The 22,621-nt window shown below is 44.1% G+C and overlaps 1 protein-coding gene and 1 long non-coding RNA gene across 2 annotated transcripts in view; one reads left to right on the top strand and one right to left on the bottom strand.

Annotated features, from left to right (window-relative positions):
- Positions 1-5,071: 5,071 nt before the first annotated feature.
- LOC131910106 (minor allergen Can f 2-like) lies at positions 5,072-9,563 on the bottom strand. The gene is made up of 6 exons (XM_059262195.1): positions 9,429-9,563; positions 8,301-8,434; positions 7,493-7,566; positions 7,302-7,409; positions 5,194-5,295; positions 5,072-5,100 (listed from the first exon to the last, which is right to left on the bottom strand). Exons 1-6 carry the CDS (start codon positions 9,561-9,563, stop codon positions 5,072-5,074), a joined length of 582 nt encoding a protein of 193 aa, XP_059118178.1.
- Positions 9,564-17,343: 7,780 nt separating this feature from the next.
- LOC131908825 (uncharacterized) overlaps positions 17,344-22,621 on the top strand; it is a 55,434-nt gene continuing 50,156 nt past the window's right edge. The window contains exon 1 of the long non-coding RNA XR_009378672.1: positions 17,344-22,396. This is a non-coding gene — a long non-coding RNA (uncharacterized LOC131908825). The remainder of the gene's footprint in view (positions 22,397-22,621) is intronic.

Below are 22,621 nucleotides of genomic sequence, written 5' to 3' on the forward strand. Positions count from 1 at the left end.
AAACACCCTAATTGTCGTGCTAGAAACCTCATCCAACTACTGAGGGATCTGGATGCAGAGATCCATGACTAGGCCCCAGGTGGATCTCTGGGAGTCCAATTAGCGAGAATGAGGAGGGTTTATATGAGCGAGAATTGTTGAGACCAAGGTCGGATAAAGCACAGAGACAAATAGCCAAACAAACGGAAACACATGAAATATGAACCAATGGCTGAGGGGTCACCAACTGGATCAGGCCCTCTGAGTGGGTGAGACAGTTGATTGGCCTGATCTGTTTGGGAGGCATCCAGGCAGTGGCACTGGGTCCTGTGCTCATTGCATGAGTCAGCTGTTTGAAACCTGGGGCCTATGCAGGGTCCCTTGGCTCGGCCTGGGAGGAGGGGACTGGACCTACCTGGACTGAGTCCACCAGGTTGATCTCAGTCTGTGGGGAAGGCTTTGCCCTGGAGGAGATTGCAATGGGGGGCGGGCTGGGGGGAAGGTGAGGGGGGCGGGAGGGGGGAGAACAAGGGAATCTGTGGCTGATATGTAGAACTGAATTGTATTGCAAAATAAAAATTTTTTTAAAAAAAAGGTAAAAGGGGAAATGAAGTGATAGGATGAGATGTTTAATTTTTGATTGAGCACGTAATTATTAGAACAAAGGAGCCTTTTGATTGCTTGACTTCAACACTTTGATAGCTGGGTCTTGGTAGTCAGCCTCAGGAGGAGGAAATAGACAAATAAGGGAATAGACCTTGGTGGGTAGCTTTAGAAATGTAATCTAACAGTTTTTAACATTCTCAAGAGGAGAATGGGGGAAAGGGCAAGGCCTGCCAGAGCCTTATTTCCATGCTCAGGTGAGCTATCATACATATTCTTACCCTGTGCCTCTCTCCAGCTATCCCAGCTGCCAAAACTGAGCCTTGTGACCCTGTGTACCATGATATATCACTTATGTAGGGATCCATGAGTGCTGATGATCAAGGTCAGATCTCTGTGCCTTCTCACACCCAAGTAAAACAAAGCCAGGTGTCATTTGATCACACTTAAAACATAGAGGAGGGAATGTCTACCACCTTTACTGAAAGCTTAAGCATTGGGGGGTGTGGGTGTGGGACATGTCTTCTCTTGGCAGCTGGCTTTCTATCTATAACAGCAGAGGATGAATTCAATGGACACGGCTTCCAGTTCCTGTGAAGACTGTGGTTCTTCTCCATGCACTAAATTTCTCTGGACAACTCACAGGAATCTAGTTACAAACAGAAAGAAAAGGGTATCTGAAAAGTGTGTTTGTATGGTCATTGTCTTACAGAGTATTATGGATGGAATGTAATTTCATTACCATCACATTTAGGGTAGATGATGTCTGTTTTGTTCAGCCCTAGGTCTTCTACAGTATCTTCAAGATGTTGGAGAGTCCAGAGTCATGGGATACTATCCAAGGAGAGCTGCTAATAGGGAGTTGCAATCAATAAAACTGAAAGGAGTTGGAGATCTGAAGAACATTTTTACATCAGACATGGAGATGCAGAATTTAGAGTTTGCCAAATGGTTTTTGGTCTTGCTATGGTCCAGTGTTTCCTCACTATGCTCCCTTCCTTGAGTTTTGGAATGCTAATGTGTATCCTCTACCATTATATGTTTGAAGTATGTGATCTGCTTTTATAATTTTGTTTTTAAAGGGCATTACAGTAAAGAGGTTTCATAGATCTCAGAAGAGACTTTGAACTTTAGACTTTTAAAGTAAGTTTGAGATTGTTATAGACTGTGGGGATTTTTGAAGTTGAACAAAATGCATTTTTACATTATGATGTGACTACAAGCCTTTGGAAGTGAGGGAATAAAATGTGGTGGTTTGAAAGAAGATTGCCCTCAAGGAGAGTGGTACTGTTAGGAATTGTTGCTTTGTTGGAGTAGGTGTGGCCTTATAGAAGAAAGTGTATCACTGTAGGGTGGGTTTTGAGGTCTCCTTTGCTCAAGATATGCTCAGTGTGATAGACAGTTCATTTCCTGGTGCCTGCAGATCAAGATGTAGACCTCTCAGCTCCATCTCTAGCACCATGCCTGCCTCCATGCCACTATGTTTCCTGCCATGATGATAATGAGCTAAACCTCTGAAACTGTAAGCTAGCTTCAGTTAGTTTTTCCTTTATAAAAGTTGCTGTGGTAATGGTGTCTCTTCATAGAAACTGAAACCCTAACTAAGATACATTATTCGTTAGGTGCAGAAGCAGTTGGTACCCAGACACAGGCCTAGGAAAGCTGCAATTCCTAAGGGGAGAAAAAATATATAATGGGTTTGACTTTGTTTGTTTGTTTGTTTGTTTGTTTGTTTGTTTGTTTGTTTGTTTTTCAAGACAGAGTTTCTCTGTGTAGCTTTGTGCCTTTCCTGGAACTCACTCTGTAGCCCAGGCTGGCCTCGAACTCGTGATCCTCCTGGCTCTGCCTCCTTCAGCAAATCCTACCGGCGTGAGCCACCACAACCAGCTGATTTGACTTCTATTCTCAGAGATTTAGTCCATTATCATCATAGTGTGACATGGTGGCAAACAGGCAAACATGATGCTTGAGAAGGAGCTGAAAGTCCTACATCTTGACCTACAGGCAAAAGGAAGTGGTCTGAGTGTCACACTGAGTGTAGTTTGACCAAGGAAATTTTAATGTCCATCCCAACAATGACATAGATCCTCTAACAAGGTCATATCTACTCCAAAAAACCACACCTCACAATAGTGCCACTCCCTATGAGCTTATGAGGGTCAATTACATTCGAACTACCACATACAAGTCGAGCTTGGAGCTCCTATTTCTCCATGCAGAATTGAATTTCCCTTTCAAGCCTCCTGAGTGGGCCCTGAAGATTGGGAGGGGTGGATTGGAAGTGGCTAGGGAGTACGCAGATCTACAGCAACTGGTAGATGAAAGCAGGTTAGATGAGGGAATCTGGAGAAGCCAGCAATCTAATGTCAGAGCAGGAGGAAAAGCAGGCTGCTGCTATTAGGGATCTGAGCTGTGGAGGGGGGCTCAGGTCTGAAGGGCCTAAGTCATCAGTTCCATGGTCACAGGGAGAGAATAACTGAATTAAATCCATCCTACCCACTGTCTAAATCTAATATTCTATGCTCTGTCAGTGGAATAAAGCCAGCCAGGCTTCATGGGGTATAAAATAATCATAGACACAGGTAATTTTTCCTATCAATGATCCAAATGACTATAGGAAATCAAAAATATGTAGCCTCACCTCAGAGGGATGATAGGGGACTCAAGTTTCCTTGGGGATGGGACCACCTGGGTAGATGAGACTCCTCAGAGGATTACAGGTTTGGGTAGTTCCCTCACAGCAGGGATCCACAGCAATGATGACTCTCAACTCATGCAACACATAGGACTGTAAAAATTCCTACTCAGGCCAGTTGTAGAACTCTGCCCTCCAATCATTGCACCCACAACCATCTTCTGCAGCAGCTGTGATGACACAAGAAACAATCCAGATCACATCTGGACACATTCCCTCAAATAATCTTAGAGTAGGTCCTTAGACCCTCAACTGATATTTCAGCCACTCCCTACTGCACCTCCCTACCAGATGCAAATAACTCTGTACCAACTGCACATGGTCTCATTTTAGAATATATAAAAGGCTAACTGAGGGAAAACTCCACCTGTACAAGGTGTGGGGAAGTTGTCATTAATGCCACTGTGTGGATTTTGAGTGGTGTGGCTGATTATGGGTAAGCCACACTCCTGTAAGCAACCTCTCACCCTTAATCATTATAGAATCACATTATTCTTTCGTTAATTGAGTTGGCTTTCAGTGGAACTGAACATTGGTCTGTTGTATGTGCTAGTCAGGGGTGAGAAGATGTTTGTCCATTCACACAACAGGTCCTATCAGAGGCTCAGGAGCACCCTGACCCCATTCTGTCTCAGAAGCCAATGCTGGACAGCTGGAGAGCAAAACAAGCATCATATACGTGACTTCAATGAACAGGATCCATACTACATCCTGGTCCATGAACATGTTCATCCTGAGCTACTGCTGTATCCTCTGAGGTCCTCCCTTTTATTCCTTCCTCACGGCACACATCCATTGTGGCTGAGACTCCATGGCTGGCAAAAATGAGGCACAGGGTCTGGATGGGCTCTTTTCTCTAGGCACATTTCATGGTCATGGTAGCCTGGCCTTCAGAAACCTCATGCAAAGGCAAACTCCAGTCTGACCTGAGTCATTGGACTAAAGCCTCCTGCTTCTATGGATTTGAGAAGACAGCAGAAAGAAGGCCTGTCTGCTTTTGTATGAAGATAATTGTCCCCAAGAAAAGGCCTGTCTGTGGTGTGCAAAAGAAGGACACAGTTTATTGGTACTTTAGTGGAGATGTGGGGTAATTTTTTCCTTCTTTTTATCTTCAGGAGGAGCATGCTTATGTTTGACTTCCTCCATATTTGGAGATCCTGTGTCTGGACCTCTCTGCTTCTGGCACCTTCAGCCCCAGGTTATCTAGTTGATAGAGATAGTAAAGGCCTCTTCTTCAAGCCCTGCCTTCCACATTCATAGAGCACTTTCCCCTCTCACTCCATGGCCTTCACACTGGGACAAACAGCTAACGGTGGGCATCAGAATATTAGGGGAGTACTTAAACCCCTAAGTTCTTGGACTGATCCACACTTGCTGACCTACACCTGCCTGCCTGTGACCCTGCCTAGCCGCCACCCCTTCCCTCACTAGCTATCATGCGTATTCTTACCTTACCCTGTGCCTCTCTCCAGCTATCCCAGCTGCCAAAACTGAGCCTTGTGACCCTGTGTACCATGATATATCACTTATGTAGGGATCCATGAGTGCTGATGATCAAGGTCAGATCTCTGTGCCTTCTCACACCCAAGTAAAACAAAGCCAGGTGTCATTTGATCACACTTAAAACATAGAGGAGGGAATGTCTACCACCTTTACTGAAAGCTTAAGCATTGGGGGGTGTGGATGTGAGACATGTCTTCTCTTAGCAGCTGGCATTCTATCTATAGTAGCAGAGGATGAATTCAATGGACACGGCTTCCAGTTCCTGTGAAGACATTGGTTCTTCTCCATGCACTAAATTTCTCTGGACAACTCACAGGAATCTAGTTACAAACAGAAAGAGAGGGGTGTCTGGAAAACATGTTTGTATGGCCATTGTCTTACAGAGTATCATGGATGGAATGTAATTTCATTACCATCACATTTAGGGTGGATAATATCTGTTTTGTTCAGCCCTAGGTCTTCTACAGTATCTTCAAAATCCAATAACATTGTTCTCTTTGGAGCCATATTTCGACCTGCAGGACACATGGGTAAGGAACAAGGGGGTAGAAAAGATTCTTAATACAGACAGTTCACCCACAGATCATTTAGGAATTTTTCTAGGACCTGAGATATTTCAGGTCATAGAAAGAGTGTCTCTAACTAAATATTCCTGAGCACATGGGTCTTCCATGAAACTGGCACCCCCCATTACACTCAATCAAGCCTGCTCAAAAAATGCTCTCACATAGGCATCCACAGAAGACAGAAGTCATATGCAAACAATCTCACATCCATCCCCTATACTCCCACTCAAACCACATACTTGAACCATGGGCACCCTGATCCCCCTTTCTGCATTTTTTTCCTAGAGGCAAGTGTTGAATTTGACAATAGCAAAATGTAAGAAGGAGAGGAATACAATAGTGACTGGCCAGCTCTGTCATAATTATGCTGCAAGTACCTACCAGCAGGGCCTGTCTCCCAACATTGCCCTCAGTGGCCCATCATCTTCTCAAAAACACATCTTGAAACAGGACTACCTTTTGGAGGTGGCTTCTCCAGGTCCTGGAGCCATATTTGAATAGGGGAGTAATCTCCAGGAATGCCTAGAAGTTGTGGGTAGCCACTTGACCACTACAGCCTTTGGTAAAGATGTGATGGTATGGAAGGTGGACAGCAGTAGCTGTTTCTGTCTAGAGTCTCCATGTCTAGGCTGAGAGACCTCATAGGTCATTGTTAGAATCTCATGAGTGCAGAGACTACTGCTGAAGAATGGCAGGTGGTCAGGCTGACCTAGTAAGGAAGAGGCAGCACAGTGCAGCCCAATGTTCAGAAGGATCATGAGAGAAGATCTACTGGAGAATACAAGCAGAGGCTAGAAATGTGCTGCCAGCATTGAAGTTCTCAGTACTTGGTGATGGTAGCACATGGATGTTATGTCTCTAGCACTGGTAATTTTGGACCCAGTTACTTTCCATGTGTGGACTTTCTCAATGTCCAGAGATACCCTATGAGAACAGAGAAAGCCTGGGACACTTGATCAAGAGACCTGTGCTCCCCAGGAACTTATCTCTCAGGAAATACACATAGGACTTAGTCTTAGTTTTCCTCCCACCTGGCGTGTGTGTGTGTGTGTGTGTGTGTGTGTGTGTGTGTGTGTGTGTGTGTGTGCAGTGAATGGTTTGGTGTGTCTTTTTGTAGCCATGGTGAGTACAGCAGAATATCAATCATCTTTCTCTGCAGCTCTCAACATTGTTGCCTTGAGACACAGTTTCTCATTGAACTGGAACTTCATCATTGTGGCTAGGTTTTCTGAGCAGCCAGCTCTAAGAAGCCACTGTGTCTTCTACAATGATGGAGTTACAGGCACAGTCAGGCATGTCCAGTTATTTATGGGAGCTCTTATTACATGAATTCAGGTCTTCATGATGCCAGATCAATAACTCTTAACAACTGAGCTTTCCCAAGCCTTGTTCAATCTAACTACATTCTAAGTTATCTGAAAGGAAAGAGAGTATTGACAAAAATTTTCTCCACTTAGCACTGATTTGTTTCTTCCTCTCTTTTGATATGACAATAAATGTGGATTTCAGTACCTCAGACCTGTCTGGGTAAAGGGAGGTAACTTCTGCACAACAGTTGTCCTCCACAGGATGGCGATCCAGGCCCTGCTACCATGACAATAACACATTGTCTACAAATGTCTTCCAATGTCCCGAGTGGGAAAAAATTCCAAGGAGATCCTTTCTTAGAACAGGACCAGGAGAAAGGCTGACTGAGAAGGGAAGGAAGGAGCTGGGGTTCAATCAGTGGGGGGTGGGAGGGTTGTGATCCTTGTGCTTCAGGAATTATCTGGAGAGGGATGAATGTAGACACACCAAGAGTTTACAATCCCCTCTCTTGAAGACCCCAGGAATCTCAGGAAAGACCCTCAGGTGGGCGACTAGATCATGGAAGCAAGAAATAGTAACCCACTCTATACCCACTGCTAGAAAAACCCATGCCCAGCTCTCACAACTTTAGGTAAGAAGAGACGCACCCATAAGCATTGTCATCGTGAGGGTTAGGTTGTAGGCTTCGCTGACATGGAAGGCGATAGCAAAGTTCTTCCCACCCAGGAATTCAATGGTGATCCTATGCTTTGGCCCTGAGGGACAAAATGATTCATGTGGTCTTCACATCTCTTGCTCAAGGCTCCAGGAAAGGAAGAACATGAACCCAAGCACTCACAGATATAGAAATTACTAGGTTTATTTTTATCTTCATTCAGAGATATCTTGAACTCAACACACCCAGTGGGTTTTCTGTAACACAGGAAAAAAATAAAAAGCATGGCTCTCTCCTTAACACTGGCCCTATTTACATTCATGAGGTTATACAGAGATTTGACCCAAGACCCTCCTTCTGATACATATAGCAACCAGCCAAGCACCAGCGCATGGTTTGCCATACCCGCCCCCCCCCCACCGTCACCTCCTTGTGTACATGGCACTTTGGAGCACCAGAAAGAGATGGTTCATATCTGAAAAACTGCCTGTCTTCCCAGTTCTAGACAGGCTTCCTGCCAGCCCAATCCATTTTCCTCAGGTGGCCAGGTCCTGCCCTGATTCATCTACTGTGTCTCCAGAGATATCTCCCAATGGGCAGAGACCTGGACTTGTCCTCCCTACCCCTGGGTCCTCACATGGAACTCAGTGAAATCTTGAGGGGCCTGAGGTTCTGTCCCTTCACAGAAATAAGCGCAGCATATACATTGGCTCCAGGGAACAAAGCCGTACAGGGAAGGAAAGCTTCAGTCCTCCAGGGACTGTGCTAGGAGAACAGAATGTGACACACTAAGCCTTCTGTTTGCAGCCAGTGTACTGTGAACGTCTCTCCTGTACTTAGAGAGGTCACCTGACACATTGCCCAGACAATACAAGAGGGTTCCATGTCAACATGGAGTGCCTAGCATTGGCCAGGAGCATGTTCATAGTGAGGGTGGGCAGAGGTCCATAGAGCCAAGAAAAAAGAGGGTTGCTTGAGGGTGGATACTCACGAGACATTCATCCTAAATTCCAAGTTGCTGATGATGTTTTTGACAAATGTGAAGGGTGGCAGTGGGATGAGCTTCTTCTTTGCAGATACAGGCAGGTTTCCTGCCCAGCGAATTATGTACCACTTTCCTAGAAGCTAAAGAGCAAATCCACCATTGAGGGGGAAGTGTGGAAAGGGGAAGCCAAGCAAAGAGGTTCCAGGCAATAGTTGAGATGGAAGGAGATGCAGAGGGGAATGAGGTACAGTCCCTGTTCCACCAGAGGAACATGATACTTTGAAGGATCATGGCCATGGCTATCCCCTCTCTGTCATGAGGAAGCAGATCCAGGCAGGCAAGGACGAGCCCTTGAGTGAGATATATCATTCCTGGGACATGTTGATTTGGGGTTACTGCACAGATCTCACATAAACAGCAGAAAAAGGTCACCAAGAGCACCAGGCTAACAGCATGATCAGTAGTTTGCCAATCCCTTTACTCTACAAGACTGAGAGGAAAAGGAGGGACTTGTGATCCCTGTTGGGAGGCTTTAGACCAGAATGAGCTGGAGTTCTCAGAGGGAGGCAGGGTACCCAGACACCAGCTTTATCCATGTGGCTTGTTTGCCTCCAAATCAGCTGAGTTTCCTTGAGGAGGACATGAAAGACCAGAGAAACCACGAGGGCATCCTTGTCCATCAGCGCCAGGGCTTGGTAGGAAGGCCGATCATCTCCAAAGTCTCGTATCTTCTCAAAACATATCATCAGTTTAAACCTCCCTCCAGACATTCCAGCAGTGCTCAGCCCTCTGCAAACAGCAGCCCTGCACTGTGCACATCATCCTGCATGAAGCTTTCGTTGAGAAATAGAAACGCTGAACAGAGTCATTTCTGTGGAATTAATCAACCTTATTAGAGCATCACAGGCTGACAAAGGAGGCAATGGGTCTCTGTGGCAGATGATGAGACAGATGCCTCCACAAATCATTCTTTGTGCTCTGGGTAACCCCGATATGAGATATAATGAAAAGCAATGCTGAGTCACGACACAGGGCATCTCACTGATGTCCACTTGCAGCTCTCATCAGCAGCCCTGAGCCTCATCCAAAACACGGAAACCCAGTTCACACACTCAATCTGCCCATCACACTCACCTTGTCAGCAGTGGCAACATATCTAGGATTCCTGTAGGATGATTCCTCTACAGAGGGCAAGATCAGAACCACAGTCAGCAGGAGCAGCTGCATGGTCACCATGTTGCCACTATGCTCCTGGCCTCCTTGCAGCATGTATATCCTGCACTGGGTGACACTCCATCTGCACAAAGCCCCTATCCATGCTATAGGTTCATTACACTGTTTTGTTTGGACCTCATGAATACATGGTGCTAATTTCTGTAAATAGCCACCTGCCTGTAATTTCACACATTCTCAGGAAGCCTTGTCAGGAGGAGAATGTTATCAGAGTAGGAACCTGATAACCCAGAATTAAGAGTATAACAAGGGTTCCAGAGGAACCACACTCCCCGTGCATGGCAGTGTTCCCACCAAAAAAAAAAGTCACAATACTTTTTCTTCTCTCTCAGAACCTTCAGTTCCAAGAGCAGCCACCAACCCATCTCCATACAGCAAAGTTGAGCACAGAAGTGTGTACTCCAGCCATAGCCCTCTTACACGAGCTATGGTGTCACCCTTCAGCACCCTGAACCATGTGTCCTACCTTCCCTTCTGCTTCCCATCCTCATGAGAGTTCTGCATACCTCCCTGACTCTCCACACCATCAAAGCTGATCTCTACCAAACTAGCAGCTGGGCCCTAAAATGTACCTAAATCCCAAGCCACCCTTTCACAGAGCAGCTGCCATCCCTTTCCAGGCTCCAAGAGAGGTTGGAAGTGAGGCTCCTGACCAAAGTCCCCTGGGGGTCCCCACTTCTCTTTTCTCTTCTGTTCTGTGCCACACCACAGTGCAAATTAATTGTCCTGCTTCTGTGTACATGTGTATCTATGTGTGCCTGTGTGTACTGAATATGCATGTGCAGAGTAGCTGTGAGAGATTTCCTATGAGTATCTGTGTTTATGTGTTCATGTGTGCAAATGTCTGTCTGTGCTGGTGTTCTCTGTTTGTGTGAACTTGTGCCTGTATGTTTCTCTGTCTACATTTGTATCATTGTGTATATGTTTGAATATGAACCTATATGCATATTTGTGTGTTTTTCTGTGAGACTAGTGTCATTGTGCATATATGGGCATGTCAGTGTGTATGAGACTGTGTGTGTAGCTTTTCCTATTTGTGCACATGTGTCTGTGTGCATTCTTGTCAAAGGGTCAGTGTGTGTGTGTGTGTGTGTGTGTGTGTGTGTGTGTGTCTGTGTGTGTCTGTGTGCGTCTGTGTGTGTCTGTGTGTGTGTCTGTGTCTATGTCTATGTGTGTGAGTGTGTGTGTGTGTGTGTGTGTGTGTACTCTGTTTTTATTTATTTAAGTGTTAGGTTTTTGGGTGTTATGGTTGGAATCTGAATGTTCCATTCAGGATCATTAGGGTTTTGAATGCCTGGTAATTTCTGGAAGCACTTGTTTTGGGAACTGGGGAACCTTTGGCACTGTAGCCTCACTAGAAGATGTGGATTTCAGTGGAATCCCCCTCTGTGTCTGCCCTGAGCACTCAGCTTCCTGATACACCAAGATGCAAACAAGCTTTGTGGCAAGTTTCCCAGAATTAAGAAGTATTAATACCAGTATTAAGAAGAAATAGAATAAAAATTGACATTTTTGAAAAAAATATCAAGAATGTCAACCTTTAGCAAAACAAAAAAATAAAATTAAAAACAACAGATGCAGAAGACACATTGATGACCCATGAAATTCAGAAGATCTTGAGAATATACTTTAAAAGTTTATACTAAAACAAATTGGAAAATATAAAAGAAATTATTAGTGTTCTACACTATGATCCACAAAAATGAAACAAGAGAACATGGAAAACTTAAAATGTTCTATAGTAAGAAATGAGATTAAACAGCAATAAAATGTGTTCCAACTGAATAAGACCGGGTCAAATGTGTCCAATGCTGCATTCTCCCAAGGAAAAAAAAATGCTCCTGAATCCATTCCAGAAAGCAGAAAGGGAAGATACTAGAAAACTCTTCAGTGAAACTGATATACATACACAAGCAAGGAAATTATAGGCTGATCTTCCTCATCATCATGGAGGCAAAAAACTGTCAGTTACATTTAGACAAAGCATTAACAGCATATCAATATGTTTTACTACTATCCATTTGGTCACATATATACAAGTAATAAATAGGATACATCACAATGATGTACTTAGGGACAGAAATGGTACAATCACCTGAGATGGAGAGAAGCCCATTGAGAAAGGCCCATCATCCTTCAAGATCATAGCCCTTGAGGAACCATTCATGGGAGGAGCAACTTCATACAGTCAGAATCATCCTAATTGGAGACAAATCAAAGCAATGTCGTTGAAGTCAACAGGGACATGGCTGTCCTCTTTCTTCTATCCTGCTGAATATAGTTCATAAAATACTAGCTAGAGCAATAAGAGAAAGAAATAAAAGGGATACAAATAGGAAAGAACAAAGTTAAAATATCAGTATTTGCTGATGATGTGATCCTCTACATAAGATTTCAGAGACTCCACAAGGAGACTCTAAGTACTAATAAACACTTTCATAAAAGTGTCAGGTTCCAAAATCAGCTTATGAAAACCAGCATTTATCCCACATATCGATAGGGGTCATATGGAGAGAGAAATCAAAAAAATACTCCAATTAGCATTGGCCTCCAAATGATCAATAAAATACCCTGGAATAAATCCAGGGAAGGAGTTAAAGGCTTCAAAAATGGAATTTTCTCTTGAGTGCAGAATGATAGAATGAACATTTTGAAACACAAAGGGAAAAACATGGAAGAAGAAACTGGACTGTGGAGAGCTTCCTTGTGTATGGATTGGCAGAATCAATACTGGGATAATGTCTGTATTATCAAAGCAATATATAGATTGCACAAATCCCCCATCAAAATTACAGCACCTTTCCTCACAGAAATGGAAAATGCAATTCTAAACTTTATGTGCAAACACACACAAAAAAAAAAAAATAGCCAAAGCAAACCTGACCAACATGGACAATACTGGTGCTATCACCAGATTTGGTTTCAGGTTATACTACAGATGCTGATTTCATGTTATTCCACACTAACAAATCATCATGCTGCTGGCAAAACAAAACAGATCCATGCATCACTGAGATGAAATAGAAAAGACCTACACTAAAACAATCCTGTGATTTTTTTTTATAGAGATGCCTCAAACCTACACTGAAGTTTCAGCACAAGTTTCTGGGTAGTGTAGTTGGTTGTTTTTACTTTTGGATCTTTAGGGGCCCACCACCCAGCTCCCAAATAAGCACATGGAGGCTTATTCTTACTTATAAATGCCCGGCCTTAGCTTGGCTTGTTTATAGCCAGCTTTTCTTAAATTATCCCATCTACCTTTGCCTCTGGGCTTTTAGCTTTCTCTATTCTAGATACCTTTCTTCACTTATTATTCCGTGACTTTCTGTATAGCTGGGTGGTGGCCCATGGTATCCTCCTCTCCTTCTTTTCTTGCTTCTTCAATCTTTTTTCTTCTTTTATTTATTCTCTCTATGTGCCAGCCACACCTATCCTTTCTCTGCCCAGATATTAGCCATTCAGCTCTTTATTAGACCAATTAGGTGTTTTAGAGAAGCAAAACAACACAGCTTCACAAAGTCAAACAAATGCGACATAAAAGAATGCAATCTTTGTATCATTAAACAAATGTTCTACAGCATAAACCAATGTAACACATCTTCAACTAATATTCCACAAGAGAGCAGTAAATGCCCACATGTACAGAAGGACACTGGGTATCCATCACAACCTGTTCAAAACTCAATATAAATGGGCCAAAAGCCTTAAGATAGGAGCTGATACTGTTAGACAAATGCACAGATGGGCAAAGACAGAGGGTGTCTGAGAATAAGCCCAGTAGCTGTGGAAATATAGTCAGGCATTGGAAATGAGGTTATATTTAAAAACTTCTACAATACAAATGACTAAAGTAGAGAAAAAAAGACCATAGGGTGCAGTAAAATAAAATGACTGAACAACTGTCAGGGAGTTCATATCTACACTATGTAAAGAATTAAAGATTATAAACAACAAAACTCCAAACAACCCAATCAACAAATGGACTGATGAAATGAATAGACAGTTCTCAAGAATGGAAGCAATTGTGGCAAATAACTGCATTTCAGTGTGCCCCAGTGGGGAGAGTATTGTTTTTATTTTGTTAAATGCAGATGATATGCCTGTTAAATGCCTTCTAAATGCTTCTGTTTGTGCCCATAGATCACAGTTGCTGTCAGCATCACTCCAGTGGGAAAGTTATTTATGCTGTCGGTGGTGGTTACTACAACACATAAGTGATCAAATTGTTGAGTGACTGGTGGCATGATATAGTGGCCCAGTGCTCATCAAAAAATGAAAGAAAATCAGACATATGTCTCATGCCATTTTGGCTCTGATGACAGTACAGAAGAGGGGACAGAGAGAATGGAAGAGCCTGAGGAAGGGATGGGGTTCTATACAGCTATATCCTCCAGATGGAAATATTCTCTTATGAAGCAGAGATGAGGAGACTCACAAAACTCATAAGAAAATTACAAGAACTCACAAGAACTTACAAACTTCTTGACTCTATAAGATCACAGAGTTGTAATAATTGCTGGGAAAGAGGAGACTTCACTGTAGTTACCCTAGTGATGTAGATTCCATGGGGTTCGCCCATGCTAGAGTGGGTTTATCAAAGATGGGGCTCACTGAGACCCCTGTGCTCATGAAAATAACCTCACAAGTTCCTACAAGAATCTAACTGGTGGTGAATCTGGACAGTGGTGGAGTTATTTTTCTGATCTGTTGTGACTTCCCTATTCTGGTGAAATAAACATTGTCCCCAAAGAAGTCATACAGCAATGAGATAGGCTCAAGAGGGAAAGTTGTGTCAGAACAGCTCAGTAGTTTAATGTGTATGGAGGGCATGCCCAAAAGGACAGCACAGAAAAGATTTGGCTGACATAACTCTACTGTGTATTCAGTATGCAGAGTAACCTGGGTCAACAGACATTAAAATTCATGTTAAAAGTATTTAAAAAAAAAAAAGTCAAGTGTAGCATATGACCACTAAAACTAATATTAATAATGATTTCTCCAGATGTGTGTGATACTTCTCACAGACAAATCTGGACTTTGCAACTCAGATTATTGTCCCCTTGCTTCAGGGCTTCCCACCTCTATTGGTGAAATTATTAAGGCCACTCCACGTAGTTAAAAGGAGATTTATTTAATGGCATAACTTACAAATTAAGGGATAGGTAGGTCGCGGGGTCTGGGGAAGGTGTATCGCAGTCCAGTGGTGTTCTCTGGAGCTCTGCTTGGCCCACCTCCAACGTCCAGGGTCCCGGACCAGAGTGAGCGCTGGCCCATTCAGATCTCTGGTCTCCAGGTGCCTCCCTTGGCCCCGCCTTGTAGGCGTGACAGTTGCCGAAGTCTCAATGGGGGTTGGAACTTCCAGATCAAAGCTGGAATGGCTACCCATTACACACCTCCTTCACTTTCCTGACATTGTTGAAAGATTTCCACTTCTTTCATTTAAAAAATGATTAAAATATTACACCTGTTCCCCCTTCCCTTTTCTCCCTCCATCCCCTTCCATGTCACTTCATGGCCCCTCAAACTGATGGTCCCTTTTTATTTGATTATTATCATTACATACGCATGTGTGCATATGTACATAAATATATAAACACAACTGCTGAGTCTGTTTGGTGTTGGGTTGTTCTATATGATTTTGGAGTTGATTGCTTCATAATGGATAACACACTTGGGAACTCATCCTAGGAAGGAACAAAATCTCCTTCTCCAAGTTGTCATTAGTTGCCTGTAGTTCGCTGTCTAGGGGTGGGACCTCAGATTCCCCTCGTCCACATTAGCATGTTTACTGATACTGCCATTGTTCAGGTGCTGTTTTCTTACACTGTTGTATGAAGGCCTTTGACCCTTCCATATTTCCTGTGGTCTTGCAGAGTGGGGTGCTGTGCTTAATAGGTTTGTAGGGTTCTGGCTAACACTCACCTCCAATATGTCCAACCACCTCAGGCTCCACCAGGCACTTGAAAGGGATTTTTTCCATTCAGGATGGCCTATGGTCCTGAACAAGAATCACATCCAGACTGAGAGGTATGGTGATATTTTATTTGTGCTGAAATGTGATTTTATTTATATGTTAATAAATAAAGTTGCCTGGGGATCAGAGATAAGAGCAAGCTATTAAGCAGAAGTCTGGTAGTGGTAGCACATGCCCTTAACCTGATCACACGGCAGGCAGAATCTCTGTGTGTTCAAGGACACAGCCAGCATGGTGACACACACTTTTAATCCCAGTACCAACCATAGAGACCTGAAGGTCTGTGTAGACAGGCAGTGATGAGGAAGTCATGTGGTTGGGTTTAGAATCAATGAGAAGGCAGAACAGAAAGGCAGTAAAAAGACAGGACATAGGAAGAAGGTCTCTCTCTCAGAGGAAGGACAGCAGTGAGTCGTAAGATAAGGTGGTCTTAGCTCTTGGCTAATGCTCGATCTCCGGGCTTTTAATTCTTTATTTGGCTCTGTGTTTCTTATTTAATAAGACCATTTAAAATTTCGTCTATACCCCATGTAGACCAGGCTAGTCTCAAACTCAGAGACCTGCCTGCCTCATTGCCCAAGTGCTGGTATTTAATGTGTGCACCACTCTTTCAGGCTCAAGCACTGAGTTTTTAAAGCATGGTAGTTACTTAAGTGTAGTCAAATCTATTTTTCACACAAGACTTTTCACCCTATTCTTCAATACCATAAAACTCACTTTTTATCCTGAGTTTGGTAAAAATACATTCACTTCTTTTTTTTTAATTCTTGCATGGAGATCTTTGACCCTTCAATGATATACTTGAGTCTCATACAGCACAGACACGCAGAGTGATCACCAGCTTTAAAATTTTATTGCTACTCCTTCCCTCCAACTTGTCCCTGGTGTCTCAGGCTCCAGCAGGTACCTGAGGGGCTGACTCCAGGTCCAGATGACCAGGTCCAGGCAGACAGGGTCAAAGAGAAGACAATAGGTGAGGGTGGGAGTTTGACTGAAGGGTTACTACTGATGCTCATTTGAGAGCAATGGGCCGCTTCTCAGAGGTAATGTAGGTACACACTCATCCTCAAGGAATCCATATCCAACTGAGACTGACAGTGATCTTGATCATTAAAGTACTGGCCCAGCCCTCCATCACTGTGGTCCCACCATGTCCCTGAGGCAATGTCAACACCGACCTTGAATACTGACCAACCACCGAAAGCCAAGGTGAGTAAACATACCCAGAGATCTGCACTCAGGTCTGCCTTGCTTGAGAGTGATGAGGGCGGGTCCTGCAATCTTCCTCCCTCCATGCATGTCACTACTCCTAGGTCCCTCACAGGATTCCATGAAGCTCAGATATAGCAATATCTCTACACGGACCTTTAGATATTTGCAACCCTGATGGCATCTCCCAGTCCTGTCTATTCTAATTCTCCTGCACCAGTGTCAGACATCTTTTGGAGCTACTTGGCATTGGATGCACTTCACCTGAACGTCTAATATGACACATAGCTCTACAGGACTGCTGGATGCCAGGCTACTTAATGTCTGGTGTCTGTTAATTCCAATATCTCCTCAATCTTGTGAACTAAGAAGGCCTGACACATAAAAGCTGAACCCAGAAAAAAATGCTAAACTTTTTATTGGATTCAGACAAGGAAGGGATGGGGGTTGAAATCTAAAGCAGGAGAGCCGTTCATTGGGGAGTAACAATCAAGGAAGAAGTGGATCTCAAGTCGGGGAAATGCAGCTCAGTGGGGTGCAGTCCAGGGGGAAGAGGAGTCCATTGAGGTCTAATGGCACAATTGCCTGAGCAGTTGTGGTCCTGGTGGGCTGTGACAGAAAGAGGAACATAAGTGAGAGACTCCTCCTCTTACCATAAAAACAGCCTAGAGTAGCTACCTGGGAGGTAGGTGCCTATTAGAGGTCTTCCTTCCATCAAACCGCTGGGAGGTCCCTCCTAAGAATACATCCACCTCTAAACAATCCTGACTCCCTTGACATTGTAGATTGTGTTTTGTGGGTACCTAGGACATGAAATTAGACCAAGCAGAGACCATGGTATGGGAAGGACTCTGGGAAATGAAAGGAGAGATGAGTATCCTGGGAATTATGCTTGAGGATACCTCCTGAAGTGGTCACCTCTTCCTGGCTAAGGAAGGTCCCTAAGTAGGAGGATGGAAGCAGGGCCAAAAACACATAGAAACTTTAACCCTGGAACTGAGGAATCTGGGTTCTCTCAGGGTTCCTTCAGAGTGTCACTCACCACTGTCATGTTTGGGAACACAGCATTCTGTGACAGCAAGAAAAACATCAACTAAAGAAGGTGTCCAGGGTGAAGACCCAGATTACACCTGCAGCTTGGATGGCCCCATGATTAAGATGACAAGAAGGGCCCTGCTGGTGAAGGGCACGAGGTTACACAGCAGTTGCAGAATCATGGGTGACACAGAGGGGACCTGGGCAAGGGGCAGAGCAGAGCATTTTCTCACCCTCTGCACAGACACAACGATGTTTTTTTGGAGAAGTCTTTGTGCTGTGTGAATTTCTTAAATTCTTCCAGGGCCTCCAGGTTTTCTTTTGGATACTTTCCTGTGAGCAGAGGACAGATAAGCAGATGGGGTGTGACAGCACAGTTCTGTCGGGAACCAGTGACACAAAGACAAAAGCACTGCCCAGCTCTAGGGTCTTCACCCTGGAGCACCTTCTTTAGATGGGAGCAAGAGGGGAGGAGACTTCAGAGAGACCATGGAGGTGGGATATGGGTGCATAGCTTGTCCACAGGAAGTGGGTAACACTGATACAAGGGGCCACTGTATAACCAAATGTATATGTGACTTCCTAAGCAGACAAGTAATACCACACCTTAATCAGAAAGAAGCCTGTGTTTCAAGGTCACTAGTCTGCCTCCTGTCCCTGGGGGGCATTGTCCATAAAAAGCATCTGTTAGGACACAGCCTTTCAATGAGACCTGCCTGCTATGAAACCTGAGAACCCAGAAAGGAACATGTAGAAGTTCCAGTCACTGGCGGGAACTTCTGTCCTATTTGGTCCATGTTCAAGGCCACATCTGCTCATGGAAGTTCTGCATATACCCCAACTTCCCACTTCAGAGCATGCACACTGTCCACAGAGCACCTTAATCAGAGCTGCCAGAGGGACACCCAGGGGGCTTTGTACTTCCCAGTGCCAGGGTGTAGCTGTGCACATTCAAATAGCTGACGGTAGTAGCGAACATGGACAGGAGTGGGAGTCTCTGGGGTTCCTCACCTATCAGGTGTCCGGGTTGGAATCTTTTCTCAAACAAAAGGTTTTCAGCATATAAGGTGTAGTGGTCCTTCACTGGCAGCTTGTAGATGTAGACGAGCTTATGGCCCAAAACTGAAAATTAAAGAGAAATTGGCCTATAATGTCTTTTTCAAAGACAATATTCAGACCACACGAAGGAACAGTCTAGAATAAACCATGAGCACCCAACCTGCTGGCTCCAAGCCTTACTGTGACCTCATTACAGGAAAAGGTGTCATCGTGTCATCCATAGCTACGGAGTCAGGATCACAGGTGTCAGGGAAGATGGAGACTGCACATAACTGGTTCCCTGGCACCTACGCTACCCTGCTTCTGAAATCCTAAGCTTCAGTCTCCCTGTTGGCCAGTGGACAGCACTATCTGAAGGGGAGTGTGGTCTTTTCTGTGGACTAGCCTGTGACCTCTAAAGTCACCTGGGAATTAACTGGGTAGGCCTTCCTGAAAAGTAAGCAGGATAGGGATGCTACAACCCCAGGAGCTTGCCTTGCAAGGGATAATTGCATGCAGTCAGGGGTACCTTGCTGGCTAATAATTCTACATAATATAGAATCACCTGAGTTTAGTTCCACTGGCCATGACAGTGAAAATGATATTGATTACGTTCACTGATTGTGGAAGGCTCATCTTAATTGTGGGCAGGAACATTCTGTGGGCAGAAGATCCAGACTGTAAAATGGTGAAGCCACCTGAGCACCAGCATGAATACACTCATTGCTTTCCTGACTATGTGTGCAATATGAGCAGCTGCTTCATGCTCCAGCTGCCAGGAAAGCCCCACCATTGTGGACTATATCTTGAACTGTGACCTAGAGCAAACCCTTTCTCCCTTAAGCAGTGTTGATTAGAGTGTTTTTATCACAGCATCAGGAGAAGAAACTGAGACAGGGACTCACAGTCCAGTTGACCAGGCACCTCTGTTCTCTGCTATGGGATGGTCTGTATGTCAAGTGTGTTGCTGATTGGTCAGTAAATAAATCACTGATTGGCCATTGGCTAGGCAGGAAGTATAGGTGGGACAAAGAGAAGAATTCTGGGAAGTGGAAGGCTGAGGGGGAGACACTGCCAGCCGCCATGATGACAAACAGCATAAGAAGATGCCAGTAAGCCACGAGCCATGTGGCAAGGTATAGATGAATGGAAATGGATTAATTTAAGCTATAAGAAGAGTTAGCAAGAAGCCTGCCATGGCCATACAGTTTGTAACCAATATAAGTCTCTGTGTTTACTTGGTTGGGTCTAAATGGCTGTGGGACTGGCGGGTGACAGAGATTTGTCCTGAGGTGGGCCAGGCAGGAAAACTCTAGCTACAGTTCTCTGCATATGAATCCCTCTGAATGCACTGGCCCTTAGACCTGAAAAACAGAAAACCAACAGACAGCCTCTTTCAGAACACATGACTGTGCTCTACTGAGGTCACTTGGTTCATTAGCTTTAGCACAATGTCCCCTGAAACCCCACATCAACCCTTCCAAGTTTTTTTTATTATGAAAAATTTTTATTCATTTTACATACCAATCAAAGATCCCCTCTTCCCTCCTCCCGCTCCTCCAGCCTCCCCCTCCCAAACCACCCTCCATTCCCTTCTACAAGAAGGTAAGGTCTCCCATGGGGAGGTACATTTAGTAGAGGCAGGTCCAAGCCCCTCCCCCTACCTCAAGGCTGTGCAAGAATTGTCTTCCTGTCAATCCACAGAATTAAATGTACCCAAACAAGTGAAAAATACACTACAAATAGGCTGTGGGAAGAAGCCCATAGCTGTTTTGAGGGAAGAATTGTCGTAGTACATGAGAAAAATTACAGACAAAAACAAATGGTATTCATAATCTGTGACCCCACAGAACATGTCTAGTGGGGCTCCCTATCAGAGAATTATTCATCTGGTGGGTCAATCTGTTGAATATTAGTCATCTGCTATATGTTCTTTTGGTCTCTGGCAGTGTTTTAAGTTTTGAAGACTGTGGGACTTTTAAAGTTGTTTGGTTTTTGTATTGTGATATTAATGCCAACATGACAGCTTGGGAACAAATGAGAAAGGAAAGGCTATGGTTTAATACTGATGTTTTTGGACATCAAGTTGATATGTGGTCCATTGTGCTGGTGTTTTATGTCAGCTTGACACAAACCCAGGCCTCTCTGGGAAGGAATCTCAATTGAGGGGTTCCCTCCTTCAGACTAGCCTGTAAGCACTCTGTAAGGCATGTTCTTAATTAGAAACAGTTGATGTGGGAGAACACAACCCATTGTGAGCAGTACCATCTCTGCACAGATGGTCCTGGGAAGAATAAGAAAGCAAAGTGGGTCATGTGATCAAGCCGAGCAGCACTCCTCCCTCTAAGGCTTTTGGTTCCATTCCTTCCTCCAGGTGCACGCCCTGAGTTCCCTCCTTGACTTTCTCCTGTCATGGACTGTGGCCTGGAAATTTTAAGATGAAATAAACCCTTTTCTCCCCCCAACTTTAATTGGGTCAGTTTTTTATCAAAGCAGCAGAAACCAAACAAAACCCAATTCTCATGATGAGCAAGGAATGATGTAGTAATTTCCAACAGGATCAGTGATGGTGGAAAAGAAAATGTAAGACAGATTTATAGGGATGATGTGGTTGTCTCTGTGGAAGGAGTCTAAAAACAAAACCAGAATGGAGAAATGACATGGCCAAGACCTCACACTGTAACACCTTCTCCATCATGGTGTGACTAGCCAAGGGGAAGGAATCCTAATGAAAAATGGTTTCCTTTACTGATCTCTTGTAACCCTCAGTGTCCCTACCTCTCCTTACACTGTGTTGTTCAGTGTTCACTGTATTCACTATCCCTGCTCAGTCTACTGTGTGCTCCTGTCTCCTGATTACTTAATTATATATTATTATGAGAGTGTCACATGCCAAGAGGAAACCAAAATGGAACAAGGTGGACAGCAACTAGGGAGACAAGGGGTTGGTGATTTCAATGGAATTGCCTGAGTCAGCTGCATAAAGAGAACATTTAAACACGTGAATGAAGGAAGTGAAGGAAATGAGCCATGAATAAGGAAGTAGATGAGGACTCCAGGTGGGAGGAACACTCAGTGTGGTCTGGAAGAGGCAGAGGCAGACTGGCTGAGAAAGGAACAGACAGAAGGGTGGAGAGGGGGGGGGGGAAGATGGTCAGAGGCCAAGTTAGAGAGGGGGTAGAAAAAATGATGATGAGCTGTAGACCAAGCTAGAGACTTTATGTTTATTGTGAATAAAATGACGAGAAAGAGTGTGTTGTCAAAGTGAGAACATGACATTCTTTTATTTTACTTTTTCCATGAATTTTAAAGTTACCATACAGAGTAATGAGTTTATTTATGGTATATTCATATATATGTGGGTTGTTTTCTTCTAATTTATAGTCTTCTGATAATATCCTTCTCTGTGTCCATCCTCAAATCCAGAAGGAGGTGGAGCGGTCCATAAACCTGGAGTTGAGACTACAGACAGGTCCTTCCATGCCTCCATGACTGCTATATGTACTTCTGCTCCAGCTGCCTATGGTGTCCTCTTCATGACACACTCTAGAATACAGAATGTGAACTGAAAAGGGAATTCCAGCCATTCAGCTAAGGGGAATTGTTCTCCATGGTACGATGAGACTTCTAAGTGGTAAATCAACTTTGGGGTCACTCATAATCCTTCAGAAACCTGTCCTCGTGTCATGCAAGTAACCAAGACAAAGACATTTGTTGGCAAAGATAGACATTGGTCTAACTGTGCTTAAGGATGTTATTGAGGGTCTGTATGGAGTGAGCAGAGTAAGCTCATGCCTCCCAAGAAAATCTTACAAAATAAGTTCCATTAAATGCACAG

This window comes from Peromyscus eremicus, chromosome 4, assembly GCF_949786415.1.
Source record: "Peromyscus eremicus chromosome 4, PerEre_H2_v1, whole genome shotgun sequence".
Lineage (NCBI taxonomy): Eukaryota > Metazoa > Chordata > Mammalia > Rodentia > Cricetidae > Peromyscus > Peromyscus eremicus.

Coding starts and splice junctions, on each gene's coding strand:
- LOC131910106 (XM_059262195.1), bottom strand. CDS start 9,563: ATGCTGCAAGGAGGCCAGGAGCATAGTGGCAACATGGTGACCATGCAG. Junction 7,567..8,300: donor GAATTTAGGATGAATGTCTC/GTGAGTATCCAC, acceptor CCTGTGTTACAG/AAAACCCACTGGGTGTGTTG. Junction 7,410..7,492: donor ACCTAGTAATTTCTATATCT/GTGAGTGCTTGG, acceptor TTTGTCCCTCAG/GGCCAAAGCATAGGATCACC.